Source organism: Salvia splendens, chromosome 2 (genome assembly GCF_004379255.2).
Source record: "Salvia splendens isolate huo1 chromosome 2, SspV2, whole genome shotgun sequence".
Taxonomy (NCBI): domain Eukaryota; kingdom Viridiplantae; phylum Streptophyta; class Magnoliopsida; order Lamiales; family Lamiaceae; genus Salvia; species Salvia splendens.
In genome coordinates, this window is record NC_056033.1 from 36,475,625 (window position 1) to 36,497,270 (window position 21,646).

A 21,646-nucleotide genomic window follows, 5' to 3' on the forward strand; every position below is an offset into this window, starting at 1 on the left:
GAAAAATTAAAAATTACATAATTAAAATCCTAAAAATTAATAATAATAAAATTTGAAGTATGAATGAGAGATAATTTGTTGTAAAGAATGGATGGTGATGTGGGTATTTATAGATGATTTTAGGATAAAAATTTTTTATAAAAAAATAAAAAGAAAATTGAAAAAAAGGTAAAAAAAATCCACTATATTTTTGGGAATCCAATTTTTTTCCTTTTTCCCGGATTATTTTTATTTTTTTATGAATTTTAAAAAATAAATAAATTTAACGGAATAAAAGCGTGCTCTTCGACACGGCGGTGCTCTTAGCTAAGAGCAGGGTCGTGCCTTCGGCAAGAGCACAACGGCGAGCAGGGGTCTCGCCGTGCCGGCTTGCTCTTAGCTAAGAGTACCGATGCGGATGCTCTAAATGTCTCAATTAACAATGAACTGAGTGAGTGCTAATGTTTTAATGTTTGATTAGTGGTGCTTCGTTTTTATAGTTCACGATATTATGTTTGGGTAGGTGGCGGCTAATATAGGACTACTCCCTCCGTCCCGCTTTAGCAGTCCTGGTCACTTTTGAGCATTAATGTTGTAAAAATGATAATAAATAGTTAAAGTGCAGAAATAGTAAAATAAGAGAGAGAATAATATAGAGAAGAGTCTTATCTACATTATTCTCTCTCTAACTTTACCATTTCTCCACTTTAACTATTTATTATTATTTTTACAAAATGAATGCTCAAAAGCAACCTGGACTGCTAAAGCGGGATTGAGGGAGTATAATTTAGCTTTTGTTTTTTATGTGTTTTATTTTTCTTGATACTTGTAATTTTTATATTGCGATTTGTGAAGTTTTTAGTTTTTTGCTTTGCAAGCATTACTTGATTTGTTTTGTTGTTGGAATCGTATTTGGTCAATGGATTTTGACCAATAATAAATGTGACGAGACATTTAATTTTATAAAATTAAATGCAATAACGACAATCTACTTTCGGAGTAGATGACCGTGGTATATTCATTTTCTCCAAACCGATTCCTGATGAGTGAGAAATTATGAATTAAAGTTTGTCACAATTGTGAGCTATAAAAGAGCTATGAGATAAAACCAATTGATTAATTAAAAGAGTTAATTATCCCACATTGGTGGAGAGAACCTTATTAAGCATGTATTTAATAAGATGAATTATTACGTGTAATAATTATAGTGGACTAAGATGGGCAATAGAGCCCACGCGTGCACGCTGCCTCGTCACGAGCCATGTCCAAAGAGTGGACTTGGCCTATAAATAGGTATGCATCCATTTCATTCCCGACATACACTACATTGCAAACCAAGCATATCATTTGCATAGCTCTTTCACTCTCTCTGCATAGTCTTCCATCGAAGTTCTGCCCTTGCCATCATCCAGTTCGCCGGAGCTTGTTATGTTTGCGGAACTGCAACGAACAAGACAAAGCCGTTTTATCTTTGGGGACGACACGCCAATCCGAGAATACTACCGGGACGTATCTCGTCTTGCGGAAAGAGGACTCCTGGACTCGGCTTACAAATTACATCTACGGTTTATAGTTTCTACTTTATTATTTCAATTCAGTTTATTTCTGTTTAGTTTCTCGTTCTTTATTGGGTTGTATTACGCCCGATTTTAGTATCTTTGTATCACAATCAAATTCAACAAACAGTTTTGTGTTGCAAGAATCTCTTTGGGCATGATATTTTGTGTACAAGTTGTTGTTTCATGTTTTTAAAGGACTTTTTTTTTATTAGTTATTAGCTTTTTGTTGTACTTTCAGTTTACATGATGTTGTATAGATTTTGCTATTATTAATATTGTTATCATTTTTGGTGGACTCTATTCGTCTACTTTTGGCTTTGAGCATTTTTATTGAGAAAAATGGACAGTTTCAGGGAAAATTTAATAAGTTCATACAATTTAAGTTGTAATAATACCATCTTGCAACTACTTTTGAATTTGTTGCAACAACTTTTGCAGAAATTTATTTAGTATGTACCACTCGAACAACATTGTCACTATAATAAACAAAAACAAAATCGTCTCACGTTCTTGTCTATATTTGTACAAATTGTTTATTGCAAAATCTGTACTTATAAGTTATAAGTTATAACAAATCATATTATAATAAACTCTTTGAAATTCGAATGTTGAAACTTGAACATGAGTTTTAAGAGAAAGAAATCTTGAATTGAGCTAAATGAATTGAGTTACAAAACTGCATCTCATCTCTACTATTTTACCGAGAGAAGAAAACAAAACGGTCTACAAACTAATCTAACTTGATCAACTAACTTTGATCAACGGTTTATATTCAAACTAATCTAACGGTCTACAAATCAATGGTCTAGATTTAACTATCCGTTAAACCTTCTTCCTCACCAATTCTTATTGTGTGTGTGCGTTGAATCTACATGGAAGCTGCGGGTGTGACTTGATCAAGCTGCTTGTGTGACTTGATCCAGCTGCTTGAGTGACTTGATCAAGTTGTTCAAGTGACTTGATCAATCTACAAATCTACACCTTCACTCAATCAGCTGCACCACAAGTTTGCAGCATGATCAGCTTTCTACAAAGCTCCACCTTTTCTCTAGGCAAAGCTTTAGTAAGCATATCAGTCAGATTCACCTTCGTGCTCACTTTGAATACCTCCATCTCCCCTTCTTCAATCTTCTCTCTAATAAAGTGTAAGCGAACGTCTATGTGTTTACTCCGCTCATGAAACACTTGATGTCTTGCAAGAGCAATAGCACTGCTACTATCACATCCAACTGCAATGTACTTCTGGATCACCCCAGTTCTGCTGCAAGACCTTTCAACCAGAAACTCTCCTTGATAGCTGCCGCAAGTGCCAAATATTCAGCCTCAGTTGTGGACAATGCCACCACATTTTGCTGACTTGATTTCCAACTTATTGTAGAGCCATACATTGTAAAAACATATCCTGACTGTGACATTCGATTGTCTACATCTCCAGCATAATCTGAGTCACAGAAGCCAAGTAAGGCATCACCATTTGAAGTCTGATTTCCTCCATACAGAATTCCCAACTTTACAGCACTTTTCATGTATTTTAGCAGCCATTTCAGAGCTAACCAATGTTCTCTTCCATGATCAGCCATGAATCTGCTTGTAGTGCTGATAGCATATGCAATGTCTGGGCTTGTCAAAACCATTGCATACATTACACTGACAATTATATTAGCATAGGGAATCAGTTTCATTTCTCTTCTTTCCTCTTTACTCTGAGGTTTCTGATCTGCTGATCATCTGAAATGTTGAGCTAGAGGAGTTGCATTTTCTTTTATGTTATCAATCTTGAACCTCTTCAACATCTTCAGTATATAATCAGATTGGCCAAGCCATATAGTCCCTTCCTTTCTGTTTCTTACTATGTTCATTCCCAGAATCTTTCTAGTAGGTCCGAGGTCTTTCATATCAAAGCCAGACCTCAGATCTTCCTTCACTTGCTCCACCTCTTTCATGCTTGATCCAGCAATGAGCATATCATCTACATACAATAGTAGATAAGCTACTGGTACTCCACCTTTCTTCTTGAAATACACACAAGAATCAAATCTGGATCTAATAAAACCACAGACCAGCATGTGAGAGTTGAACTTCTTGTGCCACTGTCTACTTGCTTGCTTAAGACCATAGATGCTTTTGATCAGTTTACACACTTTTCCCTCTTGTCCTGTAGCAGCAAAGCCCTTAGGCTGCACCATATATATAGTTTCTTCTAAATCCCCATTGAGAAAAGCTGTCTTCACATCCATTTGCTCAAGCTCCCAATCATTTTTTTGCAACAACTGACAGCAGCATTCTGATGGAGCTATGCTTTACAACAGGGGAGAACACCTCGTTGTAATCAATGCCATATTCTTGAGTAAATCCCCTTGCTACTAGCCTGGCTTTAAATCTGATTGAACCATCAGCTTCAATTTTCCTTTTGAAAATCCACTTCCAAGTGGCTAGCTTTTTGTCTTCAACTTTATCCACAAGCACCCAAGTTTTGTTTCTGGTGAGAGAATCCATCTCCTCTTTCATTTCTTGTAGCTATCTATCTTTATCCTTGCTTACCATAACCTCTTTATATGTGAGAGGCTCCTCAAGCTCTATCTCTTCTGCAACAATCAAAGCATAGAATACAATCTCATACTCAGAAAATCAGCTAGGTTGCTTGCCAACTCTTCTTGCTCTATCTCTGGCCAACTGATAGCCACTTAGATCATCATTCCCATCATGAGCAATATCGGGCTCATTATCAGAAGCTCCAGTTGCTCCAAAAGCTGATTCCCCATCCTCTGCATCAGAACTGCTATCACCTTGAATCTGATCTTGCTTCTCTGCAGGCTCCACCTCAAACTCAGTACCATCACTAGCCATTATTCTTACTCCATCAGCATTAGCATCTCCCTTATTCAGAAAAGGCATGTCCCTCTCCAGAAATATCACATCTCTGCTAATGATCACTTTGTGATTGCCTGGCTCTATGCACCACAACATGTACCCCTTGACTCCCTTTTGATATCCCAGCACCACACATTAATTCCCTGGGATCCAATTTTCCTTGCTTCACATGAGCAAACACTTTACAACCAAAAATCTTCAGGTTGTCATAACTTGCATTCCTGCCATACCACCTATAATCTGGAGTATCACCATTGATGCTGGTAGATGGGCATTTGTTCATGAGATACACTGCAGTAGAAGCTGCTTCACCCCATAAGAGAACAACATACACTTCACTCTCTCAACAATAGTTCTGTTAGCCCTCTCAGCCACTCCATTTTGTTGACGATTCATAGGAACTATCCTATGCCTTTTTATGTCTCTTTGCTTGCAGAATTCAAAGGCCTTGGACACATATTATAGTCCATTATCTGTTCTGAGACATCTCACTTTACATCCCTTCTCAAGCTCTACTTCATCACACCATTCCTTAAATTTTGCAAGTTCTTCTGATTTTTCTTTCAAAATGTAAATCCATGTTTTTCTAGAGAAATCATCAATCAAGCTCATGTAATATTTCCCTCCCCCAATGGTATTGACAGAAGCAGGTCCCCATAAATCACTATGCACATAATCCAATGGAGACGAAGAAGTATGTTTACTAGTGGGATAGGGCAATTTCTTAGCTTTGCCTCTGATGCAGTCTTGACATGGATGAATTTCTTCTGACTCATCAGCTGAGATCACTTGTTTTTTGACTAGTTCTTTGATGCTTCATATTGCAGGATGGCCCAGCCTCTTATGTCATACTCTCAAGCTGGGGAGCTTCACCAGATTCAGCTGCTCACCACCCCTTTGGATCTTGATCACTGAAGCATAAAGATAGTATAAGCTTCATCTCCTCTCAGCTGTCATGATCACAATTTCCCTTTTCTTGACCTGCATTTTTCCTTCCTTTGACAAGAAAGAGCAGCCCTTTTGTTCCAATGATCCAAGAGATATGTTGACTTCTGGTATGAACCTAACATCACTGAGAACTTTCACTGACTGATCCTTCATTTTGAGTCTGATTGACCCTATGCCTTTCACACTGCACACTTGGTTATTGCCCAAAGTGACAGTGCCATCAGAATCCAGTAGAGTCTCAAACCAATCTTGATTTGGGCATATGTGGAAGCGTCATTGTCCTTAATCCAAGAAGCACCACCAATAGTTTCCATAACATTCAAGACCTCCACTGCATCATTTGATTCAATACAGTCAGAGGTGTTTGCTCCTTGATTTCCATGTGTGGCATGTTTCTTCTTCCACCCAAAACAATCTTTCTTGAGGTGGTCAGGTTTGTTGCACCAGTAACTCACCCTACTCTCCTTCTTGTCACTCCATGATTGCTTGGCTGCCTCAAATTTCTTCTTGAATGGTTTTTTGCTCTTGGATCCTCTGATGTTCAGGCTTTCAGATGCAGAGTCTAGAAGCTTCACTCCAGATGCTTGCAACTCCTTTGCCCTTTCTCCTTCGCGACCTCTCTGAGAACCTTATCAATCAAGCACAGAACCACTAGGTTGTGGACTCTGGCCAGAACATCAGCTCGTTTAATAACCGCCTTCTCATCAAGATCGGTCTCTGCATCCTCCTTCTCTTCATCTAGCGCAGCCGACAGCCCATGTTGAATGAGCATTGCGCGCATCTTCATTCTCCATAGACCGAAGTCGTTTTTGCCGGTGAACTTCTCCGCTTCCAACCTTGCCGCCATCTTTACCGCGGATTCGATTCCAAAGATCAAGCCGCAATTCGATCCGATTGCTCGCGCTTCCCACAGACGGCGCCAATTGTTAAACTCTTTGGAATTCGAATGTTGAAACTTGAAGATGAGTTTTGAGAGAAAGAAATCTTGAATTGAGCTGAGTGAATTGAGTTACAAAACTGCATCTCATTTCTACTATTTTACCGAGAGAAGAAAACAAAACAAGCTAACTAACTTGATCAACTAACTTTGATCAACGATTTATATTCAAACTAATCTAACGGTCTACAAATCAATGGCCTAGATTTAACTATCCGTTAAACCTTCTTCCTCACCAATTCTTGTTGTGTGTGTGCATTGAATCTGCATGGAAGCTGTGGGTGTGACTTGATCAAGCTGCTTGTGTGACTTGATCCAGCTGCTTGAGTGACTTGATAAGTTGTTCGAGTGACTTGATCAATCTACAGTTATTATGTCAACAAATAATAAATAGCCGCTCCCTACTTTGGCTAGATGCCAAACACAAAATAACAATCATTTAATTTAAGAGAGTCGGGACCAATTTGTACCAAATTGATCTATTTAAAAAAAATTAGCTTCAAATAAGCGTGCATAATGAGACATTGATTTTAAAGTATGTCTGCCTTCAAATTGTTTAACCCGTAAAAATGATTTATGTTTGAAATTTAAATTGTTTAAACCGATAGGTCTGAGGATGAACGAGTATTCGTTGCATGATTATTTCTCCAACCAACATTAGTGTTTATTTTGTCAATGATTCCGTATGTACATAAGTTTATTTTTGCGCATAGCAAATATTTTGACGAATACTTCCTACTTCATTAATTTAAACTTACTCCATATTCTTGAGCACAAAAATTTAAAAGTATCCCGTATTTAAAACTTTTAAATTTCATTTTACTATCTGTATGTAATTATGTATATATATTTTTCTTCTTCCAACTCTCCGAAACTAACTGCACAGCCTACGCACGCAAAACGAGTATGACTTAAGTATTAGTATATTTTTTTTATTTTTAAATGACTATTATTATTTTTCCAAAACGAGTGCAAAAAAAAAATAACTTAAGTAACGTGAGATAGATGAGGTATATTTTGATTTATATGATGATAAGGGGATTATTTTGATCTAAGAACCTCTCCATTTATAAAAAAAGAGGTCCCTTAATATAACGATGTTGACGTAGGCGTTCTTATTAAAATAAATACTATTGATTATTTTACGATAATGAGCGTTCTTGTTAAAATAAATGTTGATTATTTTCAATTACTTATTTTTTCAGTTGTATGTTCTGAAAGAGACAATTAGTTATAATATTAAAATTTGTTCATTTTTTAGAAAACAAAATGGTCCGGCAGGTTTTCTAGTAAATGATTGTTAATTTGTTAGTATAAGTTTTTAATCAAATTCCAATTCATCCTTCAAACTGAATTTATTTACACATTGTTCGTTTCTGCTTTTTTATATAGTAGGATTTTATTTTGTTTTTAATACTATTAAAATGAAAATAATGAAACTTTTAATGATATTAAGATTAGGAGACAAGGTGCAAACAGAACGTTATCTAGAAAAACTAATGTAACTTTTGTTTTCGGATGCATATCCACGCCACCAAAAAACTTGTTTTAGCCAATCCTTCAACGATAATTGGATGTAGGCGTTGAAAATTAATTCCAAATTTAAGTTTCTTACTTTACTTGATTAAGAGGATTTGCATAGAAGAATGTTTGCACGAATAAATAAAAAGAAATAAAGGAGTAAATAAACAAATAAACTATTAGTTCTTTCCAAGCTACTTTCCAAATTCCAATGATCCTTCATCTTGAATTCTTGCTAGTGGATCTATTTACTACTTCTATTATTTTGATTCAGGTGTGAATAGAATTTTGACCACTCTCAGCATCCGCAGAGGTGCTCTTCCGCAGGGAGGCGTCCGTGCCGCTGACACGACACACCCATGTCTGCCGTTGTGCTCTTGCCAACGGCACGGCTCTGGTCGATACATCGAGCACATAATACCAAAAATTTTTAAAAAAAATCGGATTCCCAAAAATATAGCCGTTTTATTACCCTTTTTTTGAAATTTTTTTTAAAAAATTTAATCACGAAATCATCTATAAATACATACATTCATCATCCATTTGGGCGAAATCCGGCCACAAGAAGTGGGTGTTTTTAATTTTATGAATTTAATTATGTAATATTTAATTTTTTTGTAATTTGTAATAGTATTCCGGGTATTTTTAATGCATTTTAATATTGTGAAAATGTTTTTAGTAATTGAAGTATTTAAATTAAATAATAGAATGGTGGGACCTTGAGCATGTCCTTGCGTAAGAGCATGAATGTAGGAGTTGTGCTCTTGGAAAAGAGGAGATAGTAAAAAAGTAATAAAAGTGGGTCTGGGCCACATCCAAGCTCTTTGACAAGAGCACGGATGGAGATGCTCTAAGTCCTTATAATAAGTCATCATCACAAATTTAATACTCCGTACGCCCTATTTGTATTTCAACAATAAACATCTTTGCTTGATGAAAAAATAATTAAGAAAATATGTGTGTGCATCCTAATTAAATTATAATTTATAATTTATCCTAATTAAATTATAATTTATTAGTAATTAATAAATTAATTTCGGTCTTCAATATTCATAATTATATGCTCTTTTTTCCAACAAAGGTCAAGATATTGATTTGACTGTTTAACATCGTACTACATTCAAATTCAAGGTTCAACCATGAAATTTGAGATTGCTCTCTCTATCGCAATTAATTAGAGGATTTAAACGTTTGTCACACCCATTTTCCCTACTCGACCTATCGCTCTAATGCAAGATATTTTCAAAACCATTAACAAAATCATAAGCATTTTATTTATACTCCATATTTTAGGAGGATTTTAAAAAAAAAATTGCCCGAGTGATTTGTGAAATTAATAAAAATAGTAGAAATAAGATATAAACAAAATATTCTCTTCATCCTGTCATATGTTAAGAGGTTTCTTTTAAATATGAGATTTAGGAAAATGTTCCTTAATTAATTTTTTTTTCTATTTCAACGGTTAATATCTTTTGAAATCTCGTATTCAAAATAAGTGTCTCGATTATAGCGGAACAGGGGTTTATAGTTTGGAGTTCCAAATTCTTTCCAATGCTGAGCATCTTTTTAACATTTCATACACTACTAAGGGCATCCGCAACGCGTCTCGTTGCGGTCCCTATCTCGTCTCGGAGAGACGAGACGGCGGCGAGACAGCGTTGCGGGCTCCGTCTGGTCCCCATCCCGTCCCGTAACTCGTCTCGGAGAGACACTCGGCGAGCTGTCTCGCCACGCGCATTGGCGACGTGGCGAGCTGCGGTTCGTCCGTGACGCCCACTCGCCGGCCTGCGAGTGAGCGTCGTTTATTTCCGTTGAAAATATATTTTTTATTGTTTTTTTTTTAATTCAGAAAAAATTCAAAAAAAAACCAAAATTATACTAGCCGTTTATAGCAGTTTTTTACAATTTTTTTATTTTTTTTTGAATTTTTTTAAAGCCCTCAATCTCTTCTATAAATATCAAATCATTCCCACAAATTAATCCACAAAAAAACTCTCTATTCTCACTCAAACACCCTCAAACACTCTACATTCTTCATCTCAAAACATTATTCTTCTTCTCCCAAATTTAATCCATTCATAGACACGTGATTCTAACGCCCACGCCCAACTCCAATATGATCTAATGGAGCACATTTGGGCAAACTTTGGCAACCAGTAGAGTGCGCGGAAGAAATTAAAGTATGTATTTTTAATATTTTTTAGGATTTTAATTATGTGTTTTTTTTTTAATTTTAAGTTGTAATTTTATTTTATTTAATTTAATGAAGTGTATTATTATTAATTGAATTTGTTGGAAATAAAAATAAAAAATGAAATTGAATGAATAGTTAAGGAATGAGATGATTAAGAGACGGTTAAGAGATGGAGGGTTTCAGGTGTTGTCTCTTAGTTAAGAGATGAAGCGAAAAGTATAGTGGAGCCCATGAATAGATAAGAGATGAAACGGTTAAGAGATGAGACGATTAAGAGACAATATTGCGGATGACATAATATTCTAGTCCAACTTCTAACACTGAGCATGATGCTTCATCCTGAATTCTAGGTAGTGGGTCTAATTCATATATTGATTGAGAGGATTTGAAAAAAATGTTTTGCACGTGGATTTGCGAAATTAATTTAAAAAAAAAAGTAGAAATAAAGGTAAAAATAAACTTATTATTTGAAGTTCCATATTCCAATGATGAGCACATTTTATTTATAGTACAAATATCAATGATGAGCATCTTCTTTACAGTTCATACTTAAACCTCTAACGTTGACCATGATACCTCCTCCTGAATTGTAGCCGGTGGATCTAATTCATACTAGTATCTTCATTGAGAGGATTTAAGAAACAGCCATAAAATTTTGTACAACCAAAATAAGCTTATATTAATAATTTGATGTATTAATTATATATTAAAATAATAAATATAGTAAGTGGACAAGTTAAAAAGACTTATTAGCCGTTAACCTTATTTTTAATTTTATATTTGAATTTTCTTTTTATTATTTTTAAAATTTGAATTAAAGTATGCACTAATTACATTTATGGTTCCAAAAAAGTAAAAAAATTATATACAAATCATAAATATATGACCACAATATTATGCACTTTCCATGTACTATATATGCATTCATATACTTTAATTAAATGTATAAATAAACCTATTTTTTCAAATAAACTAGTTTTTGGTCACATAGATTTGTTGTTTAAGAAAAATGTTTTGCACGACTGGATTTGCGAAATTAATAATAAAAAAGGTAGAAACAAAGATATAAACAAAATATTGAGGTTCCAAATTCCAGAGATGAGCATCTTTTAAGTTCCAAATTCCAAAGATGAGCATCTAGCTGGTTGATCGTATTCTTTTTTATTCGGTGTGGGTCGATTTTCGGCCATTCTCCTTTTAACAATAGTAACAAATTGAAAGTCGTCATCACAAATTTAAAAATCTCCATTTTGTATTGCAAAACCCAAAAACAAACATTTTTGCTTACCGACAAAATCACTGAGAAAAGATATGTGTACATCGTGCTTGATAATCGTTCATGTTATAATATCTTGTTTTGCCAAAAAAAATAAAAAAAGTTTCGGTGGTGAAATAGTATGAAATCTGAAACAGATCATAATTCTTCATTTGTTTATTGTCAACAAGCTGAGAGAGAAAAAATGATTAGAAAAGTTGGATAGTTATCAACTTTGACTTGCATGATTGTGGTGGGTTTGCTTTTCCATACCATACCATACCTCCTCCACTAGAGTCAAGAAATGTTGACACGCTATTTGATGCACACACGGTCCTCTCTCTTTCTCTCGAAATTTACATGTGTAGTAGAGTAGTATATATATTCCTCTCTTTTTCCCTCTTAAACCACAAACTCAACTCATAATATATAGAGAACTCCACTTTTCTCTCCCTTTTGCCAAACCCACGGCTTATTAGTTCGGTATTCTACCCTTTCTCAAGCATTAATTTTCGAAAGCTACTTTTCCCACTTTAGTCAAGATTTTTGCCTATTTAACATCGTGAGTAGCATCCATCTTTTACAACCATTCAGTTTGTGGTTTCTATTTCTCTCAATTGGTGGGTTTCTAACTTTCTATCACTCTACCTCTTAACCATTCTACACTACCTAGCTTTTTGCATCTAAATTTTTTAGAGCTACTCATGCTGGCATATAGTATTGGTTAGTAGGGTAGCATTTTATCATCAATTACTCCTACTTGCCACTAATCATTGATTACACGTTAATTTGATGATTAATGTTTATTTAGAATTTTGGACAGGTGTGAATTAAAGAAAAAATGTGGAGGCTGAAAACTGCAGAAGGGGTGGATGGGCCATACCTCTACAGCACAAACAACTACGTGGGCCGGCAGACTTGGGAATTTGATCCGGATTATGGCACGCCGGAGCTCCGACAAGCCGTCGATAAATCCCGCCGTGATTTCTGGGACAACCGTCGCCATGTCAAGCCAAGCAGCGATCTCCTCTGGCGTCTTCAGGTCACCACCGACCTTTCTTTTCCACTTTCTTTTTTTTACTTTTTTAATTACACCAACAAATATTATACTCCCTTGTGATTTCTAGCTCATGTACTACACGTAGAAGTTAATTTGTGAAGAGTGGTTTTTCTTTTTGTTGAAAGTAATTAAATATGATTATAATATCGTAGGAATAAAACCGATTGTTTATTTGAGGAAGGATATTAGTGAAGTAAGATTATAAGAGAGAATCAATTAAGAGATAAAATGAAATACTACATAAGGAGTAATAAAGTAGATAGATAAAAAAAATACATAACATAGAAAAAATGAAAAATAAATAAAACCGAGCTTAAAGCATACAGTACGATTTATTGACATTAGTAGTGACTTGCCTAACTTTATTAGTATTAATTTGTTAGGTACTTATGTTGACCATAATCAAACGACTTGAATATTTTGTTAACATTAAAAAAATGTGAGATTGCAGTTCTTGCATGAGAAGAAGTTCAAACAGAGTATACCCCAAGTGAAGGTGGGTGAAGATGAAGACATCACCCATGAAGCGGCCACCACCACACTCCGGCGAGCCGTCACCTTCTTCTCCGCCTTGCAAGCAAGCGACGGCCACTGGCCAGCCGAGAACGCCGGCCCTCTCTTCTTTCTTCCACCTTTGGTAAATAAAAACAAATATCATCACACCCTTATAAATAAACATTTCATCTCAAAACTTACATAATTTGTAATTTAGGTGATGATCACGTATATCACCGGCCATCTCAACTCTGTTTTCCCGGCAGAGCATCGCCGGGAAATCCTCCGCTACATATACTGTCATCAGAATGAAGACGGCGGGTGGGGATTCCACATAGAAGGCCACAGCACCATGTTCTGCACTGCTCTCAACTACATCTGCATGCGTATATTAGGCGAAGGCCCCGAAGGAGGCCTCAACAATGCTTGCAGCAGAGCAAGGAAATGGATTCTTGACCATGGCACTGTCAAAGCTATCCCTTCTTGGGGAAAGACTTGGCTCTCTGTATGCAGCATCCTTCATAATTTACCATTTTTCATAAACAGATCTACCAATTTACCTAAATATATCTTGATTTTGTTGTGTTTGATGTTTCATAGATATTGGGAGTGTTTGAGTGGATAGGAAGCAATCCAATGCCCCCTGAGTTCTGGCTACTTCCATCTTTTCTTCCTATGCATCCAGGTAATCATTCATTCAATTCTTACCCTACAAGTTTTAGAATACTTGTTTCTTAATGGAATATATTTTTTCTTGACCAAAATGCAGCAAAGATGTGGTGCTACTGTCGCATGGTTTACATGCCGATGTCATACCTATACGGTAAAAGATTCGTTGGCCCGATAACTCCCTTAATATTGGAGCTAAGGGAAGAGCTCTATGATCAGCCTTATGACCAAATCAATTGGAGGAGCATTAGGCATCTCTGTGCCAAGGAGGATCTATACTACCCTCATCCATTAGTCCAAGATTTGCTTTGGGACAGTTGCTACGTGTTGACCGAGCCTCTTCTGACCCGTTGGCCACTGAACAAGCTGAGGGAGAAGGCGCTTGAGGTCACCATGAAGCACATCCACTACGAAGATGAGAACAGCAGGTACATCACAATCGGATGCGTGGAGAAGGTGTTGTGCATGCTGGCATGTTGGGTGGAGGATCCCAATGGAGACTACTTCAAGAAGCATCTGGCAAGAATCCCGGATTACCTGTGGCTCGCGGAGGATGGGATGAAGATGCAGAGCTTTGGCAGCCAGGAGTGGGACACGGGCTTCGCTTTACAAGCGCTTCTGGCTAGTGATATGGCTGATGAGATAGGCGAGACTCTCAAGCTTGGGCATGATTTCGTAAAGAAGTCTCAGGTAGTATAGATTAGATATACCAGAATCATTGATGCCTCAATTTGAATTGATATTTGACATTATGTTTTTTTTTTCTGAAGGTCAAGGATGATCCCTCTGGCGACTTCAAAAGCATGTACCGCCATACTTCTAAAGGGTCGTGGACGTTTTCAGACCAAGATCACGGGTGGCAAGTGTCTGATTCCACCGCGGAAGGATTGAAGGTATGCAGCCTTTTTATCGTCAAAGGTTTACTGTGGCACGAATGGAGTATAAACGACAATCTGATCATCCCTTTTTCTCAGTGTTGTCTTATGTTCTCCGTGATGCCTCCTGAGATCGTGGGTGAGAAAATGGAACCTGAGGGATTATACAATGCTGTCAACATACTTATTTCCTTGCAGGTATATTAGTATTTATATATTCTAAATAGAATAAAAAATAGCAATTCGATTAATGTTTTAGATGATAAATCACACTTGAATTACTCATTGCAGAGCAAAAATGGTGGGTTGGCTGCTTGGGAGCCTGCAGGAGCCTCAGAGTGGCTAGAGGTGACTTATTTTCTTACTTCTCTCGAGTTGTTCACATTTACGAAGACTGCATCATTCTTATAGATATTTTGAAACTGTATTGCAGTTGCTGAATCCTACAGCGTTCTTTGCTGACATTGTGATTGAGCATGAGTAAGATCAATCAACTACAACTCTCCCCTTTTCAAACCAATACACTACTATAATGAGGCTGATTCTGATGTAGGTATGTGGAGTGCACTTCATCTGTTATCCAATCGCTCGTTTTGTTCAAGAAGTTGCACCCTCATCACCGCAAGAAGGAGATCGAGACCACTATCATCAAAGCTGCTGGCTACCTTGAAGATGTCCAGAGGCCTGATGGCTCATGGTACATTCATTGCTTGCTTCCTCTGCTTTTGCAATGGCTTCATGATCTGTTTCGTGCTAACTAACGATGAATGGTGGCATTGTAGGTATGGGAACTGGGGTGTTTGCTTCACGTATGGCACGTGGTTCGCCCTCGGAGGACTGGCTGCAGCCGGCAAGACATACAATAACTGTGAAGCAGTAAGAAGAGGTGTTGGTTTCTTGCTGAAGTCACAAAGAGGTGATGGTGGATGGGGAGAAAGCTACCTTTCCTGCCCAAAGAAGGTGACATTTTCTTCATGACTGACTTAATTACATCTATTAATACCTAGTATTTTCAAATGCTAATTCTGGTTTATTCGAAAATAGGAGTACGTCCCACTAGAGCATGACCGGTCCAACTTGGTTCATACGTCGTGGGCTATGATGGGCCTAATCCATTCCGGCCAGGTTAGCCTTTTCGTCTCGTATTTTATTTTATTTTATTTCGTCTAGTATATTTGTTGAAGATTATGAAACAAGAAATTAATAAGATGTCATTTTGTAATATGTAACAGAGTGAGAGGGATCCTACTCCTCTCCACCGTGCAGCTAAGCTTCTGATTAACTCTCAAATGGAAGATGGTGATTTTCCCCAACAGGTAAAGACATACAATATCATATACAGTATAAAACAAAAATTGATTAAAGATAAATTTCATGATAGTACTCCATATATTTATTTATTTGTCCAATGATTGTACAGGAAATTACTGGGGTTTTCATGAAGAATTGCATGTTGCATTATGCAGCATACAGAAATATATATCCACTATGGGCTCTGGCAGAGTACCGCAAGCATGTATCATTGCCATCAACAAATCCTAATCCTAAATCATAGTACTATATATAATATTTGTTAATTTCTTTTCTTTATGCCATGCAAAATGTTGTATTACAGAAAATAAGTACTCCATATAAGAAACACTACAAATAAATGCCATTCAGTTCGAGTTTTTGTAACACTTTTATGCTACTCCTATTAAAGAATCTATTAATATGATAACAAACACATAAAGATTTTAAAACTGAAAATTAGATGGCTTACCGAAAGATTTTAGTACCCTAAGGGCCCGTTCGGATGGACAGATCATATCCCAGATATAATTAAGCCAATGTTCGGATGGCAATATTAGATCCCCCCAACTTCATCCAAGACTTAATCAGAGATGGATTGTCCCGCCTCCCCCCTCCGACAAAACAATCTGGGGCCGCGACTAACATTTATTCCTTTTTTTGCCAAATCAATCCTGCTATTGTCCAATTTTGCAAGAAACCAGGCTACGCAACCAATTTTCTATCATTAGGGTATTTCAAGATTGTGAAAGAGATGATAAGAAAACAGAATTCCAAGATAGGTAATTTATCTCCTCGTATTCTGCCTTTGTATGGTTTATGAAAGAAGAAAATGAAGTCATTTTTCATGGTTAGAAATTTGGATAAATGTTCTGGTTTGCTAATCGCTTATTATTTTGAGAAATTAGGGTTTTAGTTTGTTGGAAAGTGGCATGATTTTGTCTTGGAAGTTTCGATGAAAAATAATTAAATTTTAAAAATTTTATGGTAATAAACTATAGCATATTAGACATATTTATCGGAGAGGTGTTTTTGAGGGCATAGTAGTAAATATGCAGTAATTTGTTATTAATTAATATTTCAAATCAAAATGGTGCATATTTATATCAAAATTGTCCATTTAACCGAACTTTGTATCAAGCAATATTCAATCTCATAGTCCCATGCTATATCTTAGTAATATTTAATCTATGCAACCGAATTCGGATGCCGCTACTCCACCTGACTCAGTCTTAGTTACTGGATTATCCAGCGTTCGGTTATTATTACAGAGTTATCTCTTGGCCCGCCGGCCCGCGTCTCTTTTATCACGGCCCGCGTTGACTGATTGTTTTTCTCCCTAATCTCGTGACTATTCATCTGGGCCCAACCCCTGCGAATTGTCGCATCTCTCTTCTCTCCCACCTCTGCTTCACCCCGCCGTGCACCGCCAGCATGCAACGAATTATTTTGGTCGATTTATTCTGTCGGTGTGAATTGTTATCGGCAGCCAATGTGCACTGTTTCCTTGTTTGAGAATAATGGCTCTGAAAAAATTGGGAAAATGGGTAGTCATGTTAATTAAATTAAATTAAATATTTAAGTTTGGGAAATGATGATGGAGGAGGTGCTGAAAATTAAATAAGTACTAATGCCTATGCTATAATTATGCTTTTATGTTCTGTATATGCAGTAATCTTTTTCCATTCAATTTTTATGCTTCTGAATTTTTCCTCCATACTTTTTTATCAATGAACTCAACAATAATAATTTGCTAATTACTTACTTAATTAATTAAATAATAATAATTCATAATTTATTAAAATATAATTATAATTAATCAAATTTTAATATTTTATTAAAATGAGATAAATATTAGTGCTAGTATTAAATCATATCTACCAAACAATATCTAAAGTTATCTCACACATAATCTAGTCAACCAAATATCATATCCAATACTAATTATATCCTAGACAAGGCTCATCCTAACTTATCTCATATTGTATCTTCCTATTATTTAATCTCATGAACCAAACAACCACTAATAATATTAGTTTTCATACACTGCGGTGTAGAACATACCAAATTTATAGTATATACCATTAGGGTTGCGTTAGTATGCTAACTAATTTACAATAATAACTAATGTTAGTGTTTGAGCTCATCAAGATCGGATTGAGCTGGTGGAAGAATCAAGTCAGGAAATAGCCGTTGGGAACCGAAACAGAAACTAGCCGTTGGAAACGGTTATAACCGTTTTCGGCAAAAGGAAGCTGTTCGCCAAAAGGTGTTCGCCAGAAGGTGTTCGGCAAAAGGTGTTCGCCAGAAGGTGTTCGGCAAAAGGTGTTCGCCAAAAGGTGTTCGCCAAAAGGTGTTCGGCAAAAGGTGTTCGCCAAAAGGTGTTCGCCAAAAGGTGTTCGGACAAAAGGAAGCTGTTCGGCAAAGGAAGCTGTTCGGCAAAGGAAGCTGTTCGGAAAAAGAAGCTGTTCGGCAAAGGAAACTGTTCGGCGGTTTTTCTTGATCGGTACTACTTAAGGAAGTTGCGATTCATTCCAGAACTAACAACAACAGAAATCAAAAGTGATAGAGAGAGAATTCAAGAGAGGAAGTGTTATCTTTCAGCTGTGCGTTTTTAGCTCTCGAAGCAAGAAGTTTTCGGGCGAGTTGAGGGTTTTCCATCTTGTAAATTCTTGAGAGTTTTGAGTGCTCTTGTGTTTGTAATCTCTCGAGTGATCAATAAAGAAACACACCAGATTCTGCCCGTGGATGTAGGCTTACGCCGAACCACGTAATTCGCTTGTGTTCTTCCTTGCATCTTGTCATTTCATTAATTTCCTTTTCGATCATCACAACCATAGGTTCGTTCTTCACAACGTGGCGCCGTCTGTGGGAACTTCACCCACTGAATTGATCGAGAAGGCACAAAGTTTTGGGAGTTCTTTCTTTGTCCTCAAGAAGGCGCTCAACCTGTTTGAATAATGGCTGCAGCAAGGTTTGATGTTGAAAAGTTCACAGGCCGAAATGATTTTGGTCTATGGAGGCTGAAGATGAAAGCAATCTTGATGCAACAGGGTTTATGGGAAACCCTAAATGGTGGAGGCAGTAATGAGGGGGAGAAGCCCGAGCCTGATGAAAAGGAGAAGGCAAAGGCTCAAGACAGAGAGTACAAGGCATATAGTACCTTGATACTCAACCTCAATGACAGAGTCCTCAGAGAAGTTTCAAAGGAGGAGACAGCGGCTGGAGTTTGGTCCAAGTTGGAGTCATTATACATGGCCAAATCTTTGGCAAATCGGCTCCACCTGAAGCAGAAACTTCTCACTTTCAAGATTGCTGATGGAAAAGGTGTGTTGGAACAGCTCGAAGAATTTGGGAAGTGCATCGATGATCTTGAGAACATTGATGAAGAGATTAAAGATGAGGACAAGGCTCTGATGTTGTTGAATTCCTTGCCACCAAGTTATGAGCATTTCAAGGATGCTATACTTCTTGGTAGAGAGTCCAAGATTGGATATGAAGAGGTGTACTCTGCTCTAAAGCTCAAGGAAATCCAGAAATCTAATCCAAAGTCCACTGAAATGGTGTCTGAGAGTCTGAGTGTTACTGATCACAAGAAGAATGTGAAAAGAAAGTCACAGAAGAAGCCATGGAAAAACAAGACAGCTGACTGGAAAGAGACCAGATCATGCCATCACTGCAAGAAACCAGGCCACATAAAGAAGAATTGTTGGGTTTGGAAGAAGAAGCAGGCCGAGGAAGAGAATGGCAAGAACAATGCTGATATTGCAGAAGAGTTGGTGGTCCCGGAGGCTCTGTGTGTGACTGAGGACATGGAAGAACTTCCATGGATCATGGATTCTGGATGTAGCTTCCACATGTGTCCAACTAGAAGTCATTTTGAGGAAATCAAGAATGCAGCTGGATCAGTTTTGTTAGGAAATGACCAGATATGCAGAATCAGAGGAGTTGGGTCCATCAGGCTTAGACTTCATGATGGCTCCATCAGGTTACTCACTGGTGTGAGGTTTATTCCAGAGATTAAGAGGAATTTGATCTCTATTGGAGTGTTGGATGCAGCAGGATATAATTGCATATTGTCTGATGGGATTATGAACATCGTCAAGAATGGTGATGTTGTTATGATGGCTGAGAGAAAGAGAAGCCTATACTATCTAAAGGCAAGTGTGGTTACTGGATCTGTGAATCTGGTATTAGACTTAAGAATGTGGCATCTCAGACTCGGACACTTGGGAGAAAATGGAATCAAAGAATTGGCCAAGAAGGAGCTGATTAAGCTGGAAAATCCCAATGAGCAGTTGGGTTTGTGTGAGCAATGTGTGCTCGGAAAGAGTAAGAAACTGCCCTATGGGAGAGGAATTCACAGCTCAAGGTCACCACTAGACTATGCCCACAGTGACTTGTGGGGCCCAGCTACACCAGCTTCATTGGGTGGAGGTAGATACTTTCTATCCATTATTGATGATTTTTCTAGAAAATTATGGGTGTTTATCTTGAAGGAAAAGTCAGAGACATTCATGAAATTCAAGGAGTGGTGTAGGGAAGTGGAGGTGGAGAAAGGGTGTTCTTTGAAGTGTTTAAGAACTGATAATGGGCTGGAGTTTCTGAGTGGGGAGTTTGATTCTTTCTGCAAGCAGAAAGGTATGAAGAGGCATAGGACATCTCCATCTAATCCCCAACAGAATGGAGTCGCTGAGCGCATGAATAGAACCATCCTAGAGCGAGTTAGATGTATGCTCTTTGGCTCTGGAATGGCTAAGAGATTCTGGGGTGAGGCTGTGAGTATGGCAGCAGTTCTCATCAATAGAAGTCCTTCTTCAGCTATAGCTTTTGACACTCCTGATCAGAGATGGTATGGAAAGGCCATGGATTATTCGAATATGAAGATTTTTGGTTGTATGGCTTATGCACACATCAGGCAAAGTAAGTTGGAGCCAAGGGCCTTGAGATGTGTGATGATTGGATACCAAAGGGGAGTGAAGGGCTACAGGCTGTGGTGCATAGAGCCAGGAAATCAGAAAGTTATTATCTCTAGAGATGTGCAATTTGAAGAAAGTAGGATGCCATTTCTGGAAAAGGCTCAAGAGAGCCAGAGGCCATCTCATTCTGAGAAAGAACCAGAGCCTGAGAGGATGGTGGAGATGGGTGTTCCAGAACCTGAGGAGGCTGAGGAATCAGTTCAGGTGGAGGTTTCTGGAGCAGATAGAACTGCTGAGCCTGAACAGCAGATGGGAAATCATAGTGAACAAGAAGAAGCAGGTGCTGATGTGTTGAACCCTGAGCAGCAGGATTTGGGTGACTATGTTCTAGCCAGAGATAGGGTCAGAAGAATCCCTAAACCATCTACAAGATACAGTGAAGAAGAATACTTGCTATATGCACTATGTGTTGCAGAAAACATAGAGTATGCAGAGCCTTCAAGCTTCAAGGAAGCTATGAGTTCTAAGGAGAGCAAGCAGTGGATGGAGGCTATGATAGATGAAATACAGTCCCTGATCAAAAACAAGACATGGGTGCTTGTGAAAAGACCTTCCACACAAAAACCAGTGAGTTGTAAGTGGATATACAAGAAAAAATTGGAGGTTGGGAACAAGATTAGGTTCAAGGCTAGGCTTGTAGCTCGGGGGTTCACACAAGAGGAGGGAATAGACTATAATGAAGTATTTTCTCCAGTGGTAAAGCATGCCTCAATCAGAATTTTGCTAGCTATAGTTACTCAAAGAAGTTGGTTTTTGGACCAACTTGATGTGAAGACAGCCTTTCTTCATGGAGAGCTTGAGGAAACTATATACATGAATCAGCCAGAGGGATTTGTGATACATGGGAGTGAAGATAAGGTTTGTCTACTAAAGAAAAGTCTATACGGTTTGAAGCAAGCAAGTAGACAATGGCATATCAAGTTTGATGAACATATGCAGAGTATGGGATTTATAAATTCCAGATATGATAGTTGTGTCTACTTCAAATCAAAGTCTGAGGGACCTGCTGTGTAT

The 21,646-nt window shown here is 37.5% G+C and overlaps 1 protein-coding gene across 1 annotated transcript; it reads left to right on the plus strand.

The window, feature by feature from the left end:
• The first annotated feature begins 11,677 nt into the window (after positions 1-11,677).
• LOC121792459 (beta-amyrin synthase 1-like) lies at positions 11,678-16,042 on the plus strand. The gene is made up of 15 exons (XM_042190415.1): positions 11,678-11,884; positions 12,088-12,306; positions 12,776-12,961; positions 13,037-13,324; positions 13,420-13,504; positions 13,589-14,178; positions 14,259-14,381; positions 14,463-14,561; positions 14,655-14,711; positions 14,797-14,843; positions 14,917-15,060; positions 15,146-15,323; positions 15,408-15,488; positions 15,596-15,679; positions 15,784-16,042. Exons 2-15 carry the CDS (start codon positions 12,106-12,108, stop codon positions 15,916-15,918), a joined length of 2,298 nt encoding a protein of 765 aa, XP_042046349.1. The 5' UTR covers positions 11,678-11,884; positions 12,088-12,105; the 3' UTR covers positions 15,919-16,042.
• The last annotated feature ends 5,604 nt before the right edge of the window (positions 16,043-21,646 follow it).